The sequence below is a fragment of the Salarias fasciatus genome, chromosome 3, assembly GCF_902148845.1.
Source record: "Salarias fasciatus chromosome 3, fSalaFa1.1, whole genome shotgun sequence".
NCBI classification, from domain to species: domain Eukaryota; kingdom Metazoa; phylum Chordata; class Actinopteri; order Blenniiformes; family Blenniidae; genus Salarias; species Salarias fasciatus.
In genome coordinates, this window is record NC_043747.1 from 21,034,885 (window position 1) to 21,056,552 (window position 21,668).

The following is a 21,668-nucleotide window of genomic DNA, read 5'->3' on the forward strand; positions in this document are numbered from 1 at the left end:
GGAGTCACCGGGAGGCCAGCAGTGTCTGCGAGGCTCTTCTGTCACATCGCATCGCGTCTTCCTGCCCTCCTCCTCCTCCTCCTCCTCCTCCTCCTCCTCATCTCTCAATTCCCAGAAAAAAAAATATTCTGCTACATTAAATTAAATAAAAGAGCCTCCTTTCATCATTTGTCCCCTGAAATCCTTCATCCCCCCGGCCTCCTCGGAGCGTCCCGCCGGAGAACCAGCGAGGTGCAAAAGGCCACGACCCCGCTGGCCTCTTGTTGACCCCAGCTTGACCTCTACAGGTTAGCTTTTCTGTTAGCTGCAGCTGTGGCGCTGCTAAAAGCCCGGATAATCCAATCACACAGTCATTAGTGCTGAGCAGGCCCGAGCTGCAGCAGGTGAGTGAGTGTGAGTGTGTGTGAGTGTGAGTGTGTGTGTGTGTGTGTGTGTGTGTGTTTCCCTCCCTCCATAATCTTTCTCCTTTACTCAGAGTTTATTTGCTAATTTCACACACAAACACTGAACGTGGAGCCAGATAATGACCGCGGCTCTCCTCCTCTTCCTGTCATGTGCTCAAAAAGATAAACCCCTCCAGACCAGAGCCGTCCCCCGGTCCAGGAGGAGCAGATGCTGCAGCGGCAGCTCTGTGACGGAGGGTTGCCAGGGCGGAGGTTTTCAGGAGGACAGGCACGCGCGACGCCCCGGCCAATCAGGGCTCAGATATCAGCAGCCGTGACTCACGCTGAGTCCTGTTTCTGTCTCAGTCCCGCAGGATTTTGGGAGGAAAACATCACGATTTATGACTCATGAAAACTCTCTTCCCTATAAACTTGGAGCCGATTTATCACTGTTTGAAATCTTTTAGCAAGATTTTGAATTAGTTTTTATTACTAATTTCTATTTAAATCAAAACAAAATGCCTTACAGCCTATAGTTCTCTGCAGGCATGTGTTTCAGGTTCCATTACAAAAACAACAAACAGCTCCAACTGCTGGCCAAACATGCAAACTGCACGGTTTTCACTGTTCCTCCCGTTTCCGTGTAAACGGACATAGTTTTCAAAACGTTTGTTTTCTTTAATTAACGTTTTTTTAACCAGAAAAAGTAATCCCGTTGAGACTGAAATGTCTTTTACAAGGGTAAATAAATAAATAAGAGAACATGAGCAGGAAAACTGGGTTTAGACTGTAGAGTTTTTCAGATTAATCAACATGATTGTTCTCAGCTGTTGGGATTCAAGGGCGGTAATTAGTCTTTTGAAATGTCTGAGTGTTTTATGGAGCTGAAGCTGCTTTGTGTTTTAGAATATAAGTTCATTATTTTCATATGACTTATTTTAAGACCTTTATATCAAGCTGTTTCTGCGAACAGTAGATGTCGCTGTCCGACTCCAGAAAGCTGCTGCTGATAAACGATAAACCTCCATCACTCCCGTCTGTGACTGACGGCGCTGGAGACACGGCAACAAAAGGTTAAACGTCAGGTTTTAGCTAAAAATGATCAACAGTACAGTAGAGAACAGAACTGCGTGTCCTGATATGGAAAAAAAAAAAAACAACACGATGCATTTTCTGATTGATCCTGATCAAAGTCCAGAAAATATATTTCTAAACTTTAATTCATCCTCATTAGATATAAAGCAAATTCAGGTTACTTTTAATAAAATAAAGTTCTACTCTCCACTTATTTGTTGATTTTTGAGAATTCCTGATAGAAAAGAAGAAGACTAAAGCAGTCAAGCAGCATCAGGCCCCCCCACAGCTCTCTGCTGCCCCCTATGGGAAGCAGGCCTCACTTCAATAAACACTGCAGTGGAGCAGAAAACTCACTTTCTTTTGTATTATAACAGACTCTGGATCCTGTCACATGTCCAGTTTATCCTTAGAATACTCTTTATGTCTTCCTTCAATGGGTTTTCTCTCTTCTATTGGTAAATAACTCAGTTGAGTTGTTTTGAAAAGATGTAAAACTTTCATATGAAAAGAGTGAAACTCACGCAGCGTCCCGCCTGAAGGGTTAACGGCCGGCGTTTTAGAGAAGCCTTGTGTGTTATTGCACGTGCTTATCAGGTGTTATGTGACTAAAAGATTACCATCCTGAACTTTTACCTTGAACTTTTAGGTCTAAGCTGTGAACCGCAGTCGTCTGACTCTGAAAACAGCCTTTAAAGCTACGCAGGCTCCAGTTTTGCATTTGAAGCATGACTGTAGAATCTGATTTTATTACTGAAATAGTACAATTTTAATTTAATTGCTGTTGTTTGTGTCTTTAATGATCTCGCAAGAGACCGTGAAGCAAATGTCAAGAGCTGCCCGAGCTCCAGACGCCGCTCTCATCAAGCCTTTGTGATTCTAAACTAAACCCGTCTGCTTCCCCAAACACGTTTCTTTAATAGACTGACTGATTCCCGCTGCAAGAAACACCAGACAGCCGCTAATGTTAAGTGACAATTTCACCTTTATTAGGGCGGCGAGGAATCATTAGTAAAGGTCAGGGTGACAGGGCGGAGGAGGTCGGCGGCGCTCAGGTGCTGCCCGTGAAGAGAGCAGCTCACCGGGAGAGAAAAGGCTCATTAAAACACAAGGACGGCGCCCATTCACGTGTGAGCTGAACCAACAAACCGTTTAGGGAAAAAAAAAGATCTTTTCAATAAATCATTCAGTATTTCTGTGAAATATATTTGCCTGAGGTTAAAAAAGTGCACATGCATACATGTAAATGTAGTTTTTCACTCAGAAAAAGAGTGAAAATAGTATAAAAGTAGTGATTTTCACTCATACAGAAATCTACAGTGATGCCGTTCATCTAGCATCATCTAGTCTTTTAAAATATTAGAGGCACAAACGAGTGAAAACAGAAATAAAAGTACAATAAAGATATTAATATAAAGTATTTATACGTCATTACAATGCTAAATTATGTTCCAGGTATTTGTACATGACTGGAGTGTTAATTTTTCTGGAACATCTCTGCATTTGACCTTCCTTACATTCATCAAACTGTCCGGTTCCTTATTATAACCTCTTCAAGAGACAAGTGTAAAAAGTAATTTAGGTCCGGCAATAATTTAATCTTGAAGGACCTTCAAGACAAAGGCATTGAAAACCTTTAATAAAAGAAAAGAGGAAGAAGCTTTTTACAGTTTCAGAGTTTCAATTTGTTTTAGGTCAAATTGACAAAAGTACATTTTGAAATATTTTGCAAAAAACACAAGATGAATTGATCATTTAAGTAAATGAATGAAAGTATGTTTATATAGCAACTTTCAAGAGTCGAAACATTAAAAAAAATGTTGAATAATCAAATAAAATGGAATAAAATGGAACAAAAACTGATGAAATTAGATCTTGCTGTTTTAACACCTTCTAGATGTCTCGCGGGGGCCCGGAGATGGACCGAAACCCACATGTTTGACACCACCGTGCAGTCGATTCAGAGTTACAATGAAGCAATTGCTGCCACAGTCTAATTTTAAAGACATATAATGAGTAACTTTTAATAAATCCTTGTGGAAAACGTTTCAGTTTGACCCTCCAGTAGAGAAGAAGACATGGAGAATGACGAGGAGGAAACCGGGTTTCTTGTTTTCATCACTGAAACTAAAGCGATAAAACATGATGATAAGATCACTGTTGACTGAATCTGATAAAAGATTAGGACCATGCTTTTGGTTTCTCTTCCAGAGGCCTGAAACATGAACCCTCCCAGGTCGCGACCCCGACCTGTCCTGTTCTCCTGCAGTCCTTCAGATCAGCTGACTGAATAAAACAGGAGCCGGGGATCGAAAAATTTGAAGTCTGTAAATAATTCAGGGCGGAGGAGGAGTGTGTGCCATCAGCACCACCGTCCTGAGCTACAGTGTGTGTGTGTGTGTGTGTGTGTGTGTGTGTGTGCTGTGGCAGAGGTCGTGAACTCTGTGCCCGGATGCTAATAGAAGAGGAACAAGAAGAACTGGCACTGCCTGCTTGAACGACGTTGATCTGGCCGTGGAGAGACAGCGGCGTCCCTGGGAGACCTGGAGCGCCGTCCTCCCGCTCGGCACCGAAACTCTCTGTGGAAGCGAAGAACCGAAGCGAGTCTGTGGAGTTCCTCATTTTTTTCAGCTGCGTGGGAAGCTTTCCGAGCAGGAGATCACATCTGTGCTGCACAGCTGACAGCAGACCGGCCGTGCTGGAATGTGCAGCACTGGGTTGGGCTCGCCGGAGCGCTGCAGCATGGCGTCCGGCGGGATGTGGGCGTCGGACGACGAGGGCCGAGCTGCAGGTAAGACTGACGGGGGTTCGGGCGGGAACTAACAGAGTTTCAGTAAGATTTGAACACTAGTTGGCTGAACTTCACTGGAATATCATCAATAAGAGTTATTTTAAAGACTATGAGTTTTAAGAATCATTCCCCGGTTGCCTGGATGAACTGTGGCTTGAAACCTTTCTGCACGGAGTTTGCATGTTCTATCTGCTCACTGAACAAAACACACTCTTGAGCCTTACTGCAAGAAAGTGGAGTCAGGTTCTCTCAAGTACTTGATAAACATGAATTTTAGCTCAATAAGAGACTTTAAATCAGCGTGATTCAGCCGTTTGTACCGAGGACAGTAAAGAATCGAGTCTGAAGCCGTCGAGCAAAACTGAAGAAGGAGCTGAAAACCGCAGCGAGTCCCAGATGACCGAAAGTGAAAAGCACGTGTCGGATCTTCCCGTGCTTTCAGTTCCCGTGTTCTCTGCCACTGCAGAGCTCCACGACGCCGCCAGAAGTTCCTCTTCCTCCAGTCATGCTGACGGGAAGTGAGGGAGTTCGGTTGTGTCATGTGAAGATATGAAGACATAAATGAGTGTTTTTTTGTTTTTTCTCCAGCAGACTATGAGGAAGACAGCAGCTTCTCCTCTGAGGATGAGGAGGACATCCAGGTACTGCTGCTCCCAGCTCTGCTTCATCACTTTTAAAAGAGCAAAACATTTCACCCGAACTCCACAACTTTACCTGGTTAAGAAATCTTGCATGTTTAATTAACAACACGCTATTATTGCAAAGAAAGAAAGTTGAAAAAAAAAAAGAGAGCAAATTGCTCCAGAAAGCACAATTGGGTAAATTTGATGCCACTAACAAAGACAGAGGTAATTTTCTCTGCTTGATAAAAGACGACGATGTGGATTATAATCAGCTGCAGGAGTTTATTGTTGCCTGATTGAACTCTTTCACTTGTTTTTTTTTTGCTTGTTGTGGCCGTGATTGATAGAGCCGCTTCCTGGAGAAGCAGAGGGACGAGGCCAATCAGAAGCTGGCGGAGCTGGAGGAAGGTGAGACATTATTCTGAGGAAAAAAAAAGTTAAAGAAGAATGGATCAAATGAATCAGGAAGTTTGGTTTTCTTCATCTTATCGTCTTGTTCTTCTCTGCAGTTTCCAGCCAGCTGCTGAAGGAGATGAGCGTCCTGGAGCTGCAGTTCCAGATCGAGCGCTCCTGCAGAGAGAGCGCCGAGGCCCTGGCCCTAGAAGTACCGACGTCTTTCTCTTCCTTTCCTCTTGTCCTTCCTTATCTGTCCTCATCCTGTCCCTTTTCTCCCCCCAAAACAAAATGCGAGCATCCTCCTCCTCCTCCTCCTCCTCCTCCTCCGCCCTGCTCTCACCCGCCGCCTCCTCCCCCCGTCGCCTAGGTGACCAAGGAGAACAAAGACCTGAAGAGGAGGAGCCGCATGCTGATGCCGTGCATTTCTGAGCTGCCTGAAAACCTGCAGGCCTTGACCTTCGACCCCGAGGCTGACCTGGTGGCCGACGGGGACGTGGTCGACCACGGCGGCGGCGGTGGTGGCGGCGGTGACGAGCTGCTGTTCCAGCATCAGGCCAAGATCTCGGGTTGGAAACAAGAAATTCACTGTGAAACATGAACGTTGTTTATGTTAGGATTGTTGTTTTCCCCTTTGACCTTACCTGACCTCAGCGTCTCACTCAGTGATTGCTCCTCTGCTGACGGAGAGTCGCTGTGACCTGAACCTCTGCAGGATTTATCTTTCTGCATCGAGCCGCTTCCTGCTTAATGAGCTCATTACTGCAGCCGCAGGGCGGCACGATTTCAGCTGTAATGGCACTTTTATTCTCCCCACGATCACACTGTTTGGCCTTTTTATCCATGTGTGTGTGTGTGTGTGTGTGTGTGTGTGTGTGTGTGTGTGTGTGTGTGTGTGTCAGAGCTGCAGGTGTCGGTGGACGGTCTGCTGGCGGAGAAGCTGCAGCTGCAGCAACAGGTGGAGGATCTGAGCAGAGAGCAGCTCCAGCTCCGGGAGCAGGTACAGCAGTGTGTGTGTGTGTGTGTGTGTGTGTGTGTGTGTGTGTGTGTGAGAGACAGTAACAGGTAACAGTGTGTGTGTGTTTTCCTCTCAGCTCACTCTGGAGGTGGAGGAGAAAGAGAGCATGCTGAGGACGATGAGCAAACAGACGAGGACGGTCAACAAGCTGAAACGGGGTGCGTCAGGACTGTGGTCCACAGACGCTTCAGACTCAGAAAAACCAATAAAATAAGCTTCAAAAGCCCAAAGACCACATTTATTAATCAATTATTCTTCATAATATCAGAGTTAATGATTCTCCTGAAAGAAATAAAAAAAGAAACTTGATTTAAAAGTATTTTTCTCATTAAATTTGCAATTTTTTTCTCCGTCTTTGATTAAAATAATTATTTTAACCTCTTCATTTACAACACTTTGTTGTTATATTCTTTCATTTTCTTGCTGACATTTTGAAAGTTCCTTTAAAATGTAGTTTCTTTTATTTTAGGCTTGTTTTCTTTGCCAGTTTGGTTTGATCATTGATGTTTTACTTTCCTCAGTATCCAAATTTTAATGATATTCTATATTTAATCATCTATTATCAGATGAAACTGAATTTGTCAGAATATTTTGCTGAAATAGCTTTTAAAATCCCTCGATCTTTGTCATTTTCGTTGTATTAAAAGCCTTCCAGTCCCTAGATTGTGACGTTTCTGCCTGTTTCTTGTATGTTTTTGTTTAAAAGTAAGTTTTTTTTTTTTCCTGCTGCAGTTTCTCAGCTTGTCACGGAGGAGTTCACAGAGATGTCTCAGAAGCTGGAGCTGGAGCAGGGCCTCCGGCAGCACGCCGAAGTCTTCGCCCACCAGGTGCGAGCGTGTGTGTGAGAGAGCGTGTGTGTGTGTGTGTGTGTGTGTGTGTGTGTGTGTGTAGCACGGAACCTTTTGTCATACATTCACACCTATAGATACTGAGGGTGACAGGTCGTGCCACAGGAAGGGGCGAGGAGTGTCGGCGCTGACCTTCGGGCGGCTGCGGGCAAGAGACGGACACCCGGACGAGAACACACACACCCGCATGCACACACACACACACTGGAGTGCGTGCAGACACACACTGGCTGTCAGGGAGGGGCTGATGTGGGAGGACAGCAGAAAGAGGGTCTCCATTCTCCACCTTCACACTCCGGTCAAATCTGGGTTCTCGCCCTGTGAAACACACACACACACACACACACACGCACACGAGACAAAAACATCAATTCACTTGTTGTCCACATACCCAAACACACACATACACACACACACACACACACACAAACACACAGGCCCGGCTCGGTTTTGGCTGTCCCAGCTGCTCCCATAATGAAGGGCTTTTCTTTCAAAAAACCCGTCTCTGTCCCCGTCCCTCGTCCCCCCCCTACATTTAGCCCCTCCCTCCCCCGTAATTAGTGGTCATCACGGCGGCTGAAGGAGAATAGCGGTCTTTTAAGCACAACCTGTCTTTGCCTGACACCTTTATGTTTTGCCGAGCATATAGCAATTGTCGCCTTTGTGCGCCGCGTCCCCCATTTACCGGACAGGCGCACAATGGGCCGCCTCGCAGGGGTCCTTACCTGTGAAAGGGGACCCCCGACTCCCCGCACAATCCAGCCCCTTACTCTCAATTCATGGTAAAAGACCCCCCTGTGCCTGAACGCCTCTTGTGCGCGCCACTATTTGTGTGTTTTCACGTGTTTTGAAAACAACAACCATTCACACCTCTTCCCTGTGATGCGCGGCGGTATAATGACGCCGGGCCTCAGACAGGAAACAATTTGGACCTTTTTGTGTCTGTGTGTGTGTGTGTGTGTGTGTGTGTGTCTTTGTTCCTTTGTGCCGTGTGTGTGTGTGTACGTATGAAATAATTGTGCTAATTGCTGTGTGAACATGGCTCTGTGCTGAAGGGAGGCTCCGGATCGGAGCGGTGTGGTTCGCGGTGCCGAGCACCGGCGCAGCTCGCACCGATACGGAGCTCAAGCAGGCCAGACGGCGCCGCCGCCGAGGGAGGGGGGGACACAAGACGCCAGAACTGCCCTGAAAACATCTCATATCTGGTGCCGTCTCCGTCTGGTGGACGACCCCAGCTCTCCTTCCTGTGTCAAACTCATTTACTTTCATCGACGCTCATGTTTTACCTGAGCATTTAAACCTGCAAACATCACAGAGGAGGACAAAAGGTCTGATTACCGAGGAGTTACACACACTAATCATCAGCCATTGAAGGAATAATCAAAGTTTCCAGACGACACTTCTCTCATCGTAATGTAAGAACAATGCCGGTTTGTCGCCGCTCTCCAGCGACGCCGATGAGCAGCCAGCCTCCCGAGTCATTGTTCAGCCAAACGCCACCCTGAAATCGCTCGCCGCCCTCCTGCGGGGAGGAAAATCAACCGCTGGCCGTTCACGCGTCTGTTTTCTCTGTCTGTAATTGTGCCTCATTGTCCTCGATGTGTTTTCTGCGCCGTTTTCCCAAAGAGACTGACGACAATAAAGGCATGTGTGAAGTGTCAGAGATGAATTTGCGTCTGGATTGTGTTTTTTTTTTTTTCTCAGATGCTGGAGGAGCAGAAAGCGGCCCAGCGATGGGGCGAGCCGGCGGCGGCGGCTCGGGGCGAGGAGGCCGACATGCAGCTGCAGCTGAAGAACGCTCTGCAGCAAATATCCCTCATCAGCACGGCGCTGTCCGGCGTTCAGCTCTACTACCAGCAGCAGGTCTGCGATCAGACGAAAGGCAGCGGCTCAGAGGGGGACGGCGGCGGCGGGACGCCGGAGCCGGATGGCCTCAGGGAGCGGCTGGAGAGGAGCGAGGAGGAGAGGGAGGGCCTGCAGACCCAGCTGTCCGAGGCTCGGGGCGCCGTCCGGCAGCTCCAGGAGGAAGGTAGAAACCCTGGAGCTGCTCAGAGACACACGATCACATCAGAACGTTCAATCTTTCCTTCTGTCTTCCTTTGTAGTGAAACATTTACAAGACGCACTGAACAAAGAGAACAACGCTGGAGAGAAGGTGGAGGAATCCACTCCTCCTCCTCCCCCTCCCCCTCCCCCTCCTCCCCCTCCTCCTCCTCCTCCTCCTCCTCCTCTTCCTCCTCCATCCACTGCGCCTGTTAAGTATGTGAACCCACAGCTCTTTCTAAACACTGATGCATTTACACTAAACCGCTTTAAGCGTGTTTATTTTTCCAAACATGCACTTCTCCCACTGCCACTTGTAAAGACACTCGTCCACTGATTGCTAGGATTTGACCCCCGTGACCCTATTTTCCAGTATAGGGGATTTCCTGAAGAGCAGGAGGAAAGATGGAGGCAACACAACCGCACAAAACAGTGAGTTTCTCCTTGGAAGACCTTTAAATCGGCCGTACACGGTTTCTCTTTTAGCTTTAATGTGTGAATTCAAGGTAGATTTACAGTAATTAGTGAGAAAAAAGAGAGGAAAATGTAAAAATATTGATTTAAATAAAAAAATACAGCTTCTGTTCTCTCTTTTTGAGTTCTATTTATATTGTTATATTGTAAAACTGTACATGTACCAACAAAATATCAGCATTAAAACCCATAAATACCATCAACTCCAACCTTTCCTTTAGCTTTAATGAAAATAAAGTCGAAACATTCTGAAGATTTTCACATTTCAAGCCCTTTTTCTCAAAACTACTGCAATCAACTGGAAATGTGTTTTAGAAAATCATTATTCTGCCACAGCTTCTTCGCATTTTGTTGTTTTGCTGAATCAGCAGTTTCCACTTTCGGTCTCAGTGTTGTGTTTTGTCAGCGGAGAGTGTCACAAATCACAAATAGCACTTATTTTCATTTACAAGTTGTGGTTTTCTGTTGTTTTTTCTGCATTTTTTTGGTTTACAGTGTCATTCTGATGCCCAGATTTGGCCCATGATCCATAGATTTGACACCCTAGTTGAAAATGGATCAAATGTTAATTCGGTTTCACAAAACTTTATGCTCACTTTCAGCCCAAATTATGACCTTCTGTTTTCACTTTTAGAGGAAAACTCTCCTCTGTTAGACATGAAGACCAAAGCAGTGAATGAGATGATGGAGAGAATAAAGAAAGGAATCACCCTGAGGCCCACCAGGAGAACCCAGGCAAGTTGCAGAACAAGACAAAGCTTTAATCTTTCTAATCGAACTGATTAAAATGAAGAAATATGTTTCAGGATGACGACGGCTCGTGGAAGGTCAGCCAGTGGAAGGATGGGGGAAGCAGCAGCTGAAACACTCTGTCTCTCTGTGTTTGACATATTTCCAATATTTTTCCAAGTCTGACCTCTTTTTTTTTGGAGCAGGACCACAGGAGTGAAAACAGAAAGTCAGCCGTGCTGGAGCTGAAAGGAATGCTGGTAACCGTCGCTCTCAAGCGAAAAACACACACATGAAATGAAGCCGGCCTCGACCGACGCCGTGATCTGTTTCCTTCATGACACACCAGGACAGCATGAAGCACCAGCGCCACCGCCGGGCGCCGCCCAGGGGGGCGGGGCCGAACGTCGGGGAGGCCGAGCTGCTGAGCGTGCTGCAGAGGAGGAGGAGGGTGATGGGGGAGAACCAGGACCGGACCTCCACGGCTCCAACGCAGGGTACACACACCTCTGGGTACACACACCAGGCAGGGTGCACACACAGGGTTTTCTTTAATTCTGATTAAAAAGCAATGTAAATATTATTAAAACACATCACTGACAGCGATATATTATATCTTTAAAATATAGCAGCGCTTGACTTTAATCAAAATGCACTCCTTAGGGTGAAATAAACGGTGTGTTTAAACTTAATCCTCTGCTTTAGCTTTTTAAATACATTTATTTGATGTGTTTTGTCAGGTCTGCTGGTGAAGGAGCTCTAATTACCATGCAGGGGGGGATAAATGTCATCCTTTGAGGGAAAATACACTCACCAGAGGAGTTATATCCCAAAGCTGTTTCTATAACATCTGGCTTTAGAAAAGCAGAATCCAGGTTTTTATTTCATGACCTCCCTGTGGCGATGTGTTGTCCAGACTCTCAGCCCGGGGAGCAGCCGGCCCCGGCCCCGGCCCCGGCCCCGGCGGCGGCGGCGGCGGACGTGTCCTGGGTGGGAGCGGGTGGCGGCGCCCCCGTGCTCCGCAGGCTCAAGCAGAACCGGGAGAAGAGGGACTCTCGCATCCGAGCGTCGGCGCTGGTGATGGGCGACATGTGAGGGCCGCCAGAGGAGCAGCTGCACTTTTTAATGACGCTGAACCAAAGAGGGTTTGATCAGACTGTAGGACGTCTGAGTGTTTTGTTTCACTTTGTCTTTAAATCATAAGAAGTCATTCATATAAATCTTACTGTTACTGAGGTTTGTTTTTACTTTTATAAGAACCTTCATAAAGTGGATTGAAGTCCAGTGTCCTATACATCTGTGTCTGATCGTCAATATGTAAACTAACACTTTATTATCAGTGAGACTCAGTAGAGGCTCTCTGTGTGTTAAATATCAACTCCGTTGTGTTAGAGTGACCGATGAACAGAGTCCAGAGAAGCAATGGACAGATTTTAATGTTCAGCTGGTCCTGAAGATCTGGAGGAAGATGCGAGTGACATGGATGGATGATGGATGGAAGGATGGACGAACGTTGGATGGATGGATGGATGGATGATGGATGGATGGATGGATGGACGAATGTTGGATGGATGGATGGATGGATGGATGGATGGATGATGTTGATGGATGGATGATGGATGGATGGATGGAGGATGGATGGATGGATGGATGGATGGATGGATGGATGGATGGATGGATGATGGATGGATGGATGGATGGATGATGGATGGATGGATGGACGAATGTTGGATGGATGGATGGATGTTGATGGATGGATGATGGAGGATGGATGGATGGATGGATGGAGTATGAATGGATGGATGGAGTATGGATGGATGGATGATGGATGATGGATTATGGATGAATAGATGGATGATGGATGGATGATGGAGTATGGATGGATGGATGGCTGAACAGACGAATGGTTGGATGGATGGATGGATGGGTGGATAATGGATTATGGATGAATGGATGGATGATGGAGTATGGATGGATAATGATGGATGGATGGATGGATGATGGATGAATGATGGATGGATGGATGGATGGATGGATGGATGATGGATGGCTGAACAGAGGAATGGTTGGATGGATGAATGGATGGATTGATAGATGATGGAGTATGGATGGATGGATGGATGATGGATGGAAATCAGAAATGTTCTTTGTTCACACAGTAAATACAACACTTATTAGAGCTATTTTTTTAGGTTACATCTCACCATGAGCACCGGCCAGTGATATGATGTAAAACATTGATTCATTACCATCACAACATTTTACCTATAATATACTGTAAGTTATTATATAGTTGAAGGAATTCCCAAAATGTAAAGAATGCAACCAATAATGTTAAAAAATACATACAGTAACTAGGAAACTGGGAGGATGCAAACTATGTTTTTTTTTTTTTTTGATTATAGCAAGTTTTAAGCTTAATTCCCTTCAGAATCATTACCTTACAGCATTTTTAAAGGAGAAGAAATACAGCTGTGCCTGTCTCTAGTTGCTTGGGCTGCACAGTGGCGGAGTGGTTTGATCTCTCAGCTCAGTCTGGGTCTGTTTATCCTTTCTATATGCAGTTTGCATGTTCTCTCTGTGCACATCTGGGGTTTCTCAACAATCCTAACGACTATAAGTGGACCGTCAGCTGGGCTCACCTGCAGCCGCATCGATGTAGAAAATACCCGATGAATCCATTCAGATTGCAGAAAACTATCAGTGTGTGTGTGTGTACTGCAATCACTCTCACACACTGTCCATCTGGTCTGCAGGAGTAACGGATTGATCTCGATCTGTGCCGTAAAGGTCAAACAAAGCTCTGAGCTGTAATTGCCTCGATGTCTGAAAGGAGCTTTTAATGAATGTTTGATCCTCCTGAGTGTGGCAGATGGGACGAATATGTGGCAAACAAACATCGCCTCTGATATTTATGGCTGGAGGAAAAACAAAGAAGAGCAGCTTTTTAAAGATGCCTTTTAACCCCGCTCCGTGAAAAAGCCGGCACTTGTTGCACGCGCGAATGGAAATGGAGCTCTTTCAGCCGTATTTAATGGCCATCGTCTTTCTTCTGGGGGAAGCCGCCGTTCCAGCTGATCTAAGTGCAAGTTACAGGTTTTTTTTTTATGATACAGAAAGTATGAAAAAAAAAAGAGCCAGAGCCATTAAAAAAACACTTGGATGAATATACTGGCACTCCCCTCTCCTGAGGTGTCTGGATGCTGCAGTAGAACCATGGAGGTGGGGGGGGGGGGGGGGGGGGGGGGGGGGGGGCTGCCATTTATTTAGGCACATTAAAAGCTGTGGCAGCCCAAACCCAGAGGTGTTGTTGAGCTAAGAGCCTCAGGTGATCTGTGGCCTCCCTCCCCGATGCAGCCGGTCGCCTTTTGTTTTCTCACCTCCACACGGATCCCGCCGTATGCGTGCGCATTGCATGCATGAGCGGGCGCACGCACCCCGGCGCCGCGCCGTCCCGCTGCCCATCCACCTTTGTTAAAAGCACTGAAGAAGATGAATTTACTCTCACCTTTGACTCCGACACCATTTTACTGCCTTCACACCGTTTCATATTATATATTTACTTCATTTAGCTCTTTACTAGAAGGCCTGCCTTTTCACTCCCAGACATACATTTTTTATTGTTTTCCTCCTCAGTTTTGAAGGTGTTGGCTTTGGAGCTGTAGTAATGGCTGCTGCACCCTCGCCGCTATTGAATCCATGCACATAAAAGCCAGTAGCAGAAATAGAGGTGATATTAAAGATACTGCTGATAGTAAATGTGCTGTAATGACTTTACACAAGAACAGCACCCTCATATAGTGTCATTTTATCTTCCTCTTCCTCTCTTTGCATGTTTCCTTGACCTCCAGAGCCCTCGGTATTGGTAGATCACGCTCATTGTGGAGAAATTATGAATATGAGAGAAACGTAGCGGCGCTCTGAGTAAACAGCATTGACATCTGACTTCACCTATAAAGCAAGGAGATAAACACGCTGCAGTGAAAAGGCAATGTTTTCTACAGCCGTCTGTTTTCAGGTGAGAGAGCCTCTGAGTGTCGAGCTGAAGCCGTGAGGATGACTGCCTCTTAGCCCACTTCTCATCAAACCCTGTGTTTACTGGGAGTTTCCCGAATCAAACGCCGCTCAACAAAAGGTGTAAAATGATAATAATGCAGAGTGCATTTCAGAGTGGAAGAAATTTAGGAGGGTTCTGGCCATAAAACGTGTCTAAAAATTACACCTGGACGAGACAGCAGTTCATCACAGAGCAATTTAGAGTACCACGAATGCATGTATTTATGCTGTTGGACGAGACAACATAAAAAGGCTCTCCAGCCGCGGATCAAAGCCGAGATATTCTCACATTAAGATATATGCGTTAACCATCACTAATAAAGAATATTTCGAGTTTGGGTCAGGTTTACATGTTCTCCTGTGCATGCAATGGTTTTCTGGTGGAGGTAAGGTAAGGCAAAATATTCATTTAGCAGCATTCAGACTCACACAGCTTTACAGTCTCTGGACTGACTGACTGTGTGTCTAACGATTCACTTTGAAATCCTACTTCTCAGTGAAAAATATTTTTGAATGGTCTTGGGCCTGAATACATGTCAGATTTGTTTGTAGAATATAAAATCTCCAGACGTCTGAGGGTCTCAGAGAAAGGTTCACTAAGTGTTCCCAGAGTCAGAAGAAGCAAAACTGAAGCACGTGACACACTCTTCTTTTAAATCAGGCCTATAAACACAATTATTTAATCAGGTTTTCCATCAAACAAATGATTTCATTATCTATTATCTTTATGTTTTGAAGCATTCTTTACTTATTGCTTTATTTGATCAAGATCATGATTCTTAATGGCTTTGTTTGAATGAATTTCATTAATTTCCCTGTAAAGCCTGGTGCCTGAATGGCTGCGGGTGCACTTCCCCCTCCGACCAGAGGGGGCGCTGCAGCCACAGCCAGACCTTTCTCCCGGGCTCGCGGTCCTTCTTTGCTGCTCCGGAGACGCACAGAGGGGAGGAACTTTGACCAGCGCTAGCTAGCCGCCAGCTAGCTGTCGCCCGTTTTACTTTCTTATTTTTTTGTGTGCGTGTCTGTCGCATATGCATAGAGATGTGGTTTATTTATTTACTAAGCTGGCTGTCGTTGGTCATCCAGATATCATTCGTCACTCTCGCGATAGGTGAGTGGGCTCGTGGAAAATCTCGGAGCGGCTAGCTGTGTTAGCACCCGCTCACGCTAGCGGACGAAGTTAGCGCTAATAAACATGGACGGAAATCTCTTTTAATAAACAACTTCACATTGTTGCGATCCACAGGTTAACTAGATATGTACCAGTTAAGACGATTGTCGAATTGAAATGAGCTATTCGTGCTCTGTTACCGGAGTGCTTTTAGCTAGCTTTATGGGTGCATCACAGCTAAATGAGCTGAACTTGTTTTACAGACTCTTCTGTCATTACAATATTACTAACTTTATACAGTATGTTTAATCGTAAAACGTGAGATTTACTGTGCCCATGGTTGGGATTTAAACTGTTTTTTCAGCAGGTTTTTCGTGTTGGAGCAGATTTTCTAATGGTTAGCTATTCAGCTTTTATCTTATCTATAACTTATGCTGCAGCGTTTATCACGACTGATTAATCTGGCACACTCAGACTTTCTGTCTGATCACTGCATTAAACCCTGACTGATCAAGATACGACTAGACTTTGGTACGCGGGTGCAGCTCGCGAGCTAACTTGAACTATGCTCTGTCACCTTGTTTACGGTTGTTACTGTACGTTTGTTTACACTGTATGTTGTGGTAGGTTAGTCTGTTTATTTATGCTCCACGTGCAAACAGGACGTTTTGCTTCGTTAAAGTTGTTGGTGAAAGTTGTGTGAGTGTACACGTTGACAGTCACCTGGTCACGTAATACCTGCTGCAGCTGTTCATGAGGCGTGTCCCTCACTCTGTGTGTGTATTGTACTGTTGTGTATGAAGTGTGACTCAATTGTCAAGTGATGTGGCATAATTCTAATATGAACACTGGGAAAATGACAATTTCCTGGCAAAATAAATAATCATGGTCCAGAGTGTTTAGGTTTTTGCTGAAGTGATAACACAATTTTGTTTGGAAAGCAAACGCACATCCTCGATCAGGGGTCTCAAACTCTGCGTCTGAAGAGTCCCAGTCCTGTATGTGTTGTATCCCACCTCACAGTGGCACACTTGATCAGAAATGACAAGCTTATTAATAACTTTATAAAGCATTAAATCAGTGTTAACAATTATTAACAAGGCAGCGCTTCCACCATTTTTGAAAAGTTCCACCTTGGGAGCCATTCTGACAAAGTTGTTTAAAGTGGCTCCGAACACAGTTGTCATGTAAACAGATACCCAGAATGCATTGAAAGTTTTGCGTTTTCACTTGAAATCGCCGCTGCGTAAACGGACCCTTGAACCAGGGAGACAGTAAGGATAAACAGGCCCTCCATGACCGCTCTCCTACGTGGGGCTACCAGAAACGTTCTCACACTAAAGAAGTTGCATATCAGAGGGATCTGGGGTGTAAACTGAGCAAGAAAAAGTGGGAAACATTTTTATCAAACACTGGGAAATGCTGGAGGTAAGCAAAGGGAAAGTGTGTTATATTTAGCCACTTTTTACTGATAACCAGTATTTGGATAACTGACATACAGCATTAGAAATATCAGGAATATAACAGTTATTCTTGCAATCTGGAAATGTAAACTTCCCAAACCTTCCTCTGGGACACATAGTGAACTGTTGGATTAAATAGAAACAGTTACTGTAATAACATCTTCTAGAGGACCAAATGTACCTGCTCAGTATATCCAAACTTGACTTTTCACTGTTAAAAATAGGAGTCATAACAGCTGCGAGAACGATCCTCAGATTGTGGAAAAGTTCGTCCTCCCTAACATAAAAACATGGAAACTACACCACAAATAGAATCAGTCAAACTGTTTCTGTGGGAAAGCGGTTGTGTCTGCAGCACAGTGTTGCTCAGTGAACTCGGGATGTGTCGACATGCCGAGAGTCAAGGAACTGGACCAGGGATGATATATCAGCAGGGATTAGTTATAAGTTTGTGTGTGTGAGAGCTGAGTGTGTGTGTCCTTTCAGGAGGATTCATCCAGATATCTTAACTTGAACATAAACACATTCATGACTCGTGTGTTGGATTTCTACAGTAGTTTAAACGTGCTGGTCTCTGTTCAGTGATGCTTCTGTTGTTGAAAAGTGTTGGCTTTTACCCGTCTTATCTTAGCTGGTATTCAGTTTATCAAATTGTGTTTTTATAGCTCCTTCTATAGAGGTTAAATGATGTATCTCAGACAAATTACAATTTTCAGACTACAACAAAATGAGTGCGTGACTGATTTATCTTCAAAAAGTTTCCTAACTATAATCAGATCACTTCAGGTGTTAGAAATAATAGTTGTGTCTGACATCTGAAGAAAAGTTGTCCTCAAGTTAGTACTGATAAACACGATTTATTATACTGAAAACTTTTCTGGAAATGGGCCACAGCCTGGAGCGTTTGTCACAAGACAAGGACTTTGTTCTTATTTTCAGGGTAAACATGTTGTGTTTTGCTAAAGAAAGGGGAGAAAACATGCCGTTCCTTGCTCAGTGTCAGTATTTAATCACGAATGTTATGACTTTGTGGAAGGATTAAAAAAGATATGCAGAAGCTACGACATGTAAAAACATTATTTCCCTTCCTGCTTCCAATGAAAGCAAAGAAGGAATCATAAAATTGTAACCTTTTAGTGGAAACAGGCTGTAAAATTCATTTTAATGGGATTAAAAAATGTTTCCTGGAATTAGTATGATCATAAAAACTACTGTGACCCTCACAGCTGTGTTCGTTTCCAGCTACGGTAACAATGAATCTTCTTTGTGTTTGTTTCTGTCCTCTGTCGGCGTCCAGCTGCTGGCCTGTACTACTTGGCCGAACTAATAGAAGAATACACAGTGGCCACCAGCCGAATAATAAAGTACATGATCCTGGTGAGTGGCCGAGCCCTCGCTCGCTGGAAGGCCTGCGTCTTTCGGTGCGGCTGCGTCACCGTGTGTGTGTGTCCAGTTCTCCACAGTCGTGCTGGCGGGCCTCTACGTCTTTGAAGGCTTCCCGATGTTCATGGTGGGGGTGGGCCTCTTCACAAACCTGGTGTACTTCGGCCTCCTGCAGACCTTCCCGTACATCCTGCTCAGCTCCCCAAACTTCATCCTCTCCTGCGGTAAATACACTCTCCTGTTAGATTTGAATGCAAACAGTATTTTTTTCTCATTGTTTGTTGTTTCTTTCTCTGTCGTCCCCCCCACAGTGTTGGTGGTGGTGAACCATTACATGGCCTTCCAGTACTTTGCTCAAGAGTATTATCCCTTCTCGGAGGTAATTTCCCGTCAGAGTGGCGCCCCCTCGTCGAGTCGCCGACCCTCCCTGACGGCCTCTCCTGTCCCCGATGCCCGCAGGTGCTGGCATACTTCACCATCTGCCTGTGGGTGATCCCCTTCGCCTTCTTCGTGTCGCTGTCGGCGGGAGAAAACGTGCTTCCCTCCACGGTGCAGCAGGGAGGTGAGAACCAGACGGCTGGCTCTTTTTTTAAAGCTGATCTGTAAAGGGAGCTTGTATGTGCTTCTAGAGTTACCTGCAGTATTGCTGAGTGATGATAGTGATTGATGGTGTAGTGTCTGTAGCCCGGCTAGCTCAGTCGGTAGAGCATGAGACTCTTAATCTCAGGGTCGTGGGTTCGAGCCCCACGTTGGGCGCTAGTGTTTTCAGACTGGATCCTTCTCTGTGGTCTGATTTACTTCTTCTGCTCCTGTTTTTCAGACGACGTTGTATCTAATTACTTCACCAAGGGCAAGAGGGGGAAGAGGTCGGGGATCCTCCTGGTCTTCTCCTTCCTGAAAGAGGCGGTGCTGCCCAGCCGGCAGAAAATGTACTGAGCGCTGCCTCGGGGGGTGGTCAGCGGTTTGTGAGTGTGTGTGTGTGTGTGTGTATGTGTGTGTGCGTGTGTGTACGTGCCCGAGATGGAAGGGGAGGCGAGAAGCAAGAAAGGTCGGAGGAAAATCGTTTTTCCGGGAAGACGCGGCGGCCAAAAGGGAAAGAGAAGCACACAGAGAAGACGGACCAACCAATAGAGACGAGCTTCCTGCTGGACGAGCCACAGAGTTTACACAGGCCACGTCTGTCTGTCTGTCGCTTTCTTTCTGTCTGTACTGACTGCCAACGACGCCCCCCCCAGAGCCCCCCCGCCCGCGGGGATCTGATCCGTAGCTTTCCCGTCGCTCATGTTGGACTCCATGTTTTTTTTTTTTTTTTTTTTTAAAGCTTTAGTATTTAAATGTGTGTGCGGGGTTTGATATTAACAACCACCAAATACCTGTAAGTGTGGACCGGGGCAGACGAGCGGTCGTCTGTTTTCTGTCTTGGGAGCGGTCGTCTGTGTGCGTGAGTGTGTGTGAGTGTGAGTGTGTGTGCAGTCGGTCTCACACCTTCTCTGTTTAGATGCACATAGTTCATCGGGGACACATGACAGTGTAGGAAAGAGTGCAAAATGCCACAGATCACCACGTAAATTCTTCGGATTTTAACTGTGAACGGGGCAATTTTTTAAAGTTGAAGGAAGCAGAAGTGTCGTTTTTTTTTTGGTTTTTTTTGGCGGAGAGAGGCCGAGGAAAAGTTTACCACACGCTCCTGAAACATGGCGTCTCTCCCGGAGGAAAAACACCGAACCGAGGGACGGAGTTTGTTTTCATCGGCTCCATCAATCACCAGCGCCGTGCTGTGACAGCCTGCCTCTGTTTTTTTTCTTTTTGGACTGTTTTTAAGAGTTCGTAGTAATAAATAAAGTGATTTTGTTTTTTTTTTAACGTCTATTCACGACTAAACCTGACATCAAAGGCAAACGTAAAGACTTCTGACGATCGAAACCTGTGCAATGAATTCTTCTTTTTTTTTTTTTAAGCTCACAGGTGTTGGGGACAAAAGCTGCTCGAAGCGGTTTTTTTTTTTGTAAAAGAAACATTAAAAAGGCTGAAATTCTTTTTAACAATTACTCGGTGCGATTCATCGTAGGCTGGCGTGCACACGACCGTAATAAAGCGATTTTGTTGAAATAACTTTTGGGATGATTTTTTTTTTTTTTTTAAGAAGAAAAAAAATGGGATTGGCAGCGCTATTGGTTTTTCAATATGTGTGTGTGTATGTGTGTGTGTGATGTTTGATGGCGTTATGCCGCGCGGTCCCATGTGGTTCGGGAGAACGCGCCGGGTTGAAGCGAGCATGCACTTTGACCTCCACTGAGGTGTGAAGTGCTTCATGAAGTAAAGGAAAAAGACAAAACCCACAATAAACACACACACACACACACACACACACATGAGTGGTCGGCACCGAGCTGACAGGCCGCGGCTCACGCTTCACACTCGCATGCGGCTGACAGGCCCTCACCTGGGCCCCGGCTCGGTCCCCCGGGGGGGATCACGGAGAGTGCAGGGATCCATCTGTGACGGGTGACCCAGTTGGCCGAGGTTTTCTCACCTCTCCCTCACCTCTGACTGCAGCGCCGTCGCCTTATTAATTTTGTCACCTTGAAGCCGAGACCGGTTGATCACCGGGTTCCCAAGTCTCCCCATTAACGACCACGACGCAGAATCGCAGGACCTGCTCCGTGAGGCACGTGAACAGGGTTTAAAGCGGTGGCTGCTGCTCGCCGATCTGAGCGTCTTCTGGAGGCTCCTCCACCCCCAGGTGCTCGGCCACCTCTGTCCAGGGGGAGGTGCTCTTCCCCTGGGGGCGTCGAAGACGCTGGACGTTCCGGATGTCCCGAGGCTGAAAGTCCTGAGGGGCGGCGAGCCTGTGGGGCGAGGCGGGAAGTTCCTGAACCGCCTGACGCTCTTCCATCTCCTTCCTTTTCTTCTCTTCGTACCACATGCAGTGTTTCAGAAACCTGTCAAAAGCAAGATGCCTCTTTACCAAAGCACAGGTTTTTCAGTCGCTGATGTGAGCTGCCTGTTCTCCTCTGATACCTTGCTACCTTCCAGGAGCAGGCCAGGTCAAAGGGCGTCTGTCCCGTGTTGTCTCGTGCCAAAACATCTGCTCCGGCATCCACCAGGACCTTTACACAGTCGAGGAGGTCTTCAGAGGCAGCGACGTGCAGCGGGGTCTGCCCCGAGTCTGTGGTACTGGGGAACAAGGCCTGATCCGCATTAACTTCAGTTTGAACCATTGCTAAACACAACCTGATTATCCAAGAAATTCAGTTGGGAATCCAACTAACACAAAGC

The 21,668-nt window shown here is 46.0% G+C and overlaps 2 protein-coding genes and 1 non-coding gene across 4 annotated transcripts; all 3 read left to right on the forward strand.

Annotated features, from left to right (window-relative positions):
* Window positions 1-3,781: 3,781 nt before the first annotated feature.
* shtn2 (shootin 2) lies at window positions 3,782-11,670 on the forward strand. Of its 2 annotated transcripts, none has more exons than XM_030088481.1 (16): window positions 3,782-4,248; window positions 4,837-4,889; window positions 5,219-5,279; window positions 5,381-5,475; window positions 5,635-5,833; window positions 6,167-6,264; window positions 6,359-6,440; window positions 7,015-7,109; window positions 8,835-9,159; window positions 9,236-9,389; window positions 9,547-9,605; window positions 10,282-10,382; window positions 10,454-10,474; window positions 10,583-10,636; window positions 10,726-10,873; window positions 11,293-11,670. In XM_030088481.1, the coding sequence occupies exons 1-16, from the start codon at window positions 4,161-4,163 to the stop codon at window positions 11,469-11,471; spliced, it is 1,812 nt and encodes a 603-aa protein (XP_029944341.1). In that variant the 5' UTR covers window positions 3,782-4,160; the 3' UTR covers window positions 11,472-11,670. The 2 variants fall into 2 exon arrangements, with proteins under 2 accessions (XP_029944341.1, XP_029944342.1); XM_030088482.1 differs by having other exon boundaries at window positions 4,840-4,889.
* Window positions 11,671-15,361: 3,691 nt separating this feature from the next.
* Window positions 15,362-19,610, forward strand: tex261 (testis expressed 261). The gene is made up of 6 exons (XM_030088500.1): window positions 15,362-15,543; window positions 18,304-18,383; window positions 18,460-18,613; window positions 18,701-18,768; window positions 18,849-18,951; window positions 19,210-19,610. Exons 1-6 carry the CDS (start codon window positions 15,474-15,476, stop codon window positions 19,323-19,325), a joined length of 591 nt encoding a protein of 196 aa, XP_029944360.1. The 5' UTR covers window positions 15,362-15,473; the 3' UTR covers window positions 19,326-19,610.
* On the forward strand, window positions 19,073-19,145 carry trnak-cuu (transfer RNA lysine (anticodon CUU)). The gene has a single exon. It is a non-coding gene; the product is annotated as a tRNA-Lys (tRNA).
* Window positions 19,611-21,668: the final 2,058 nt, after the last annotated feature.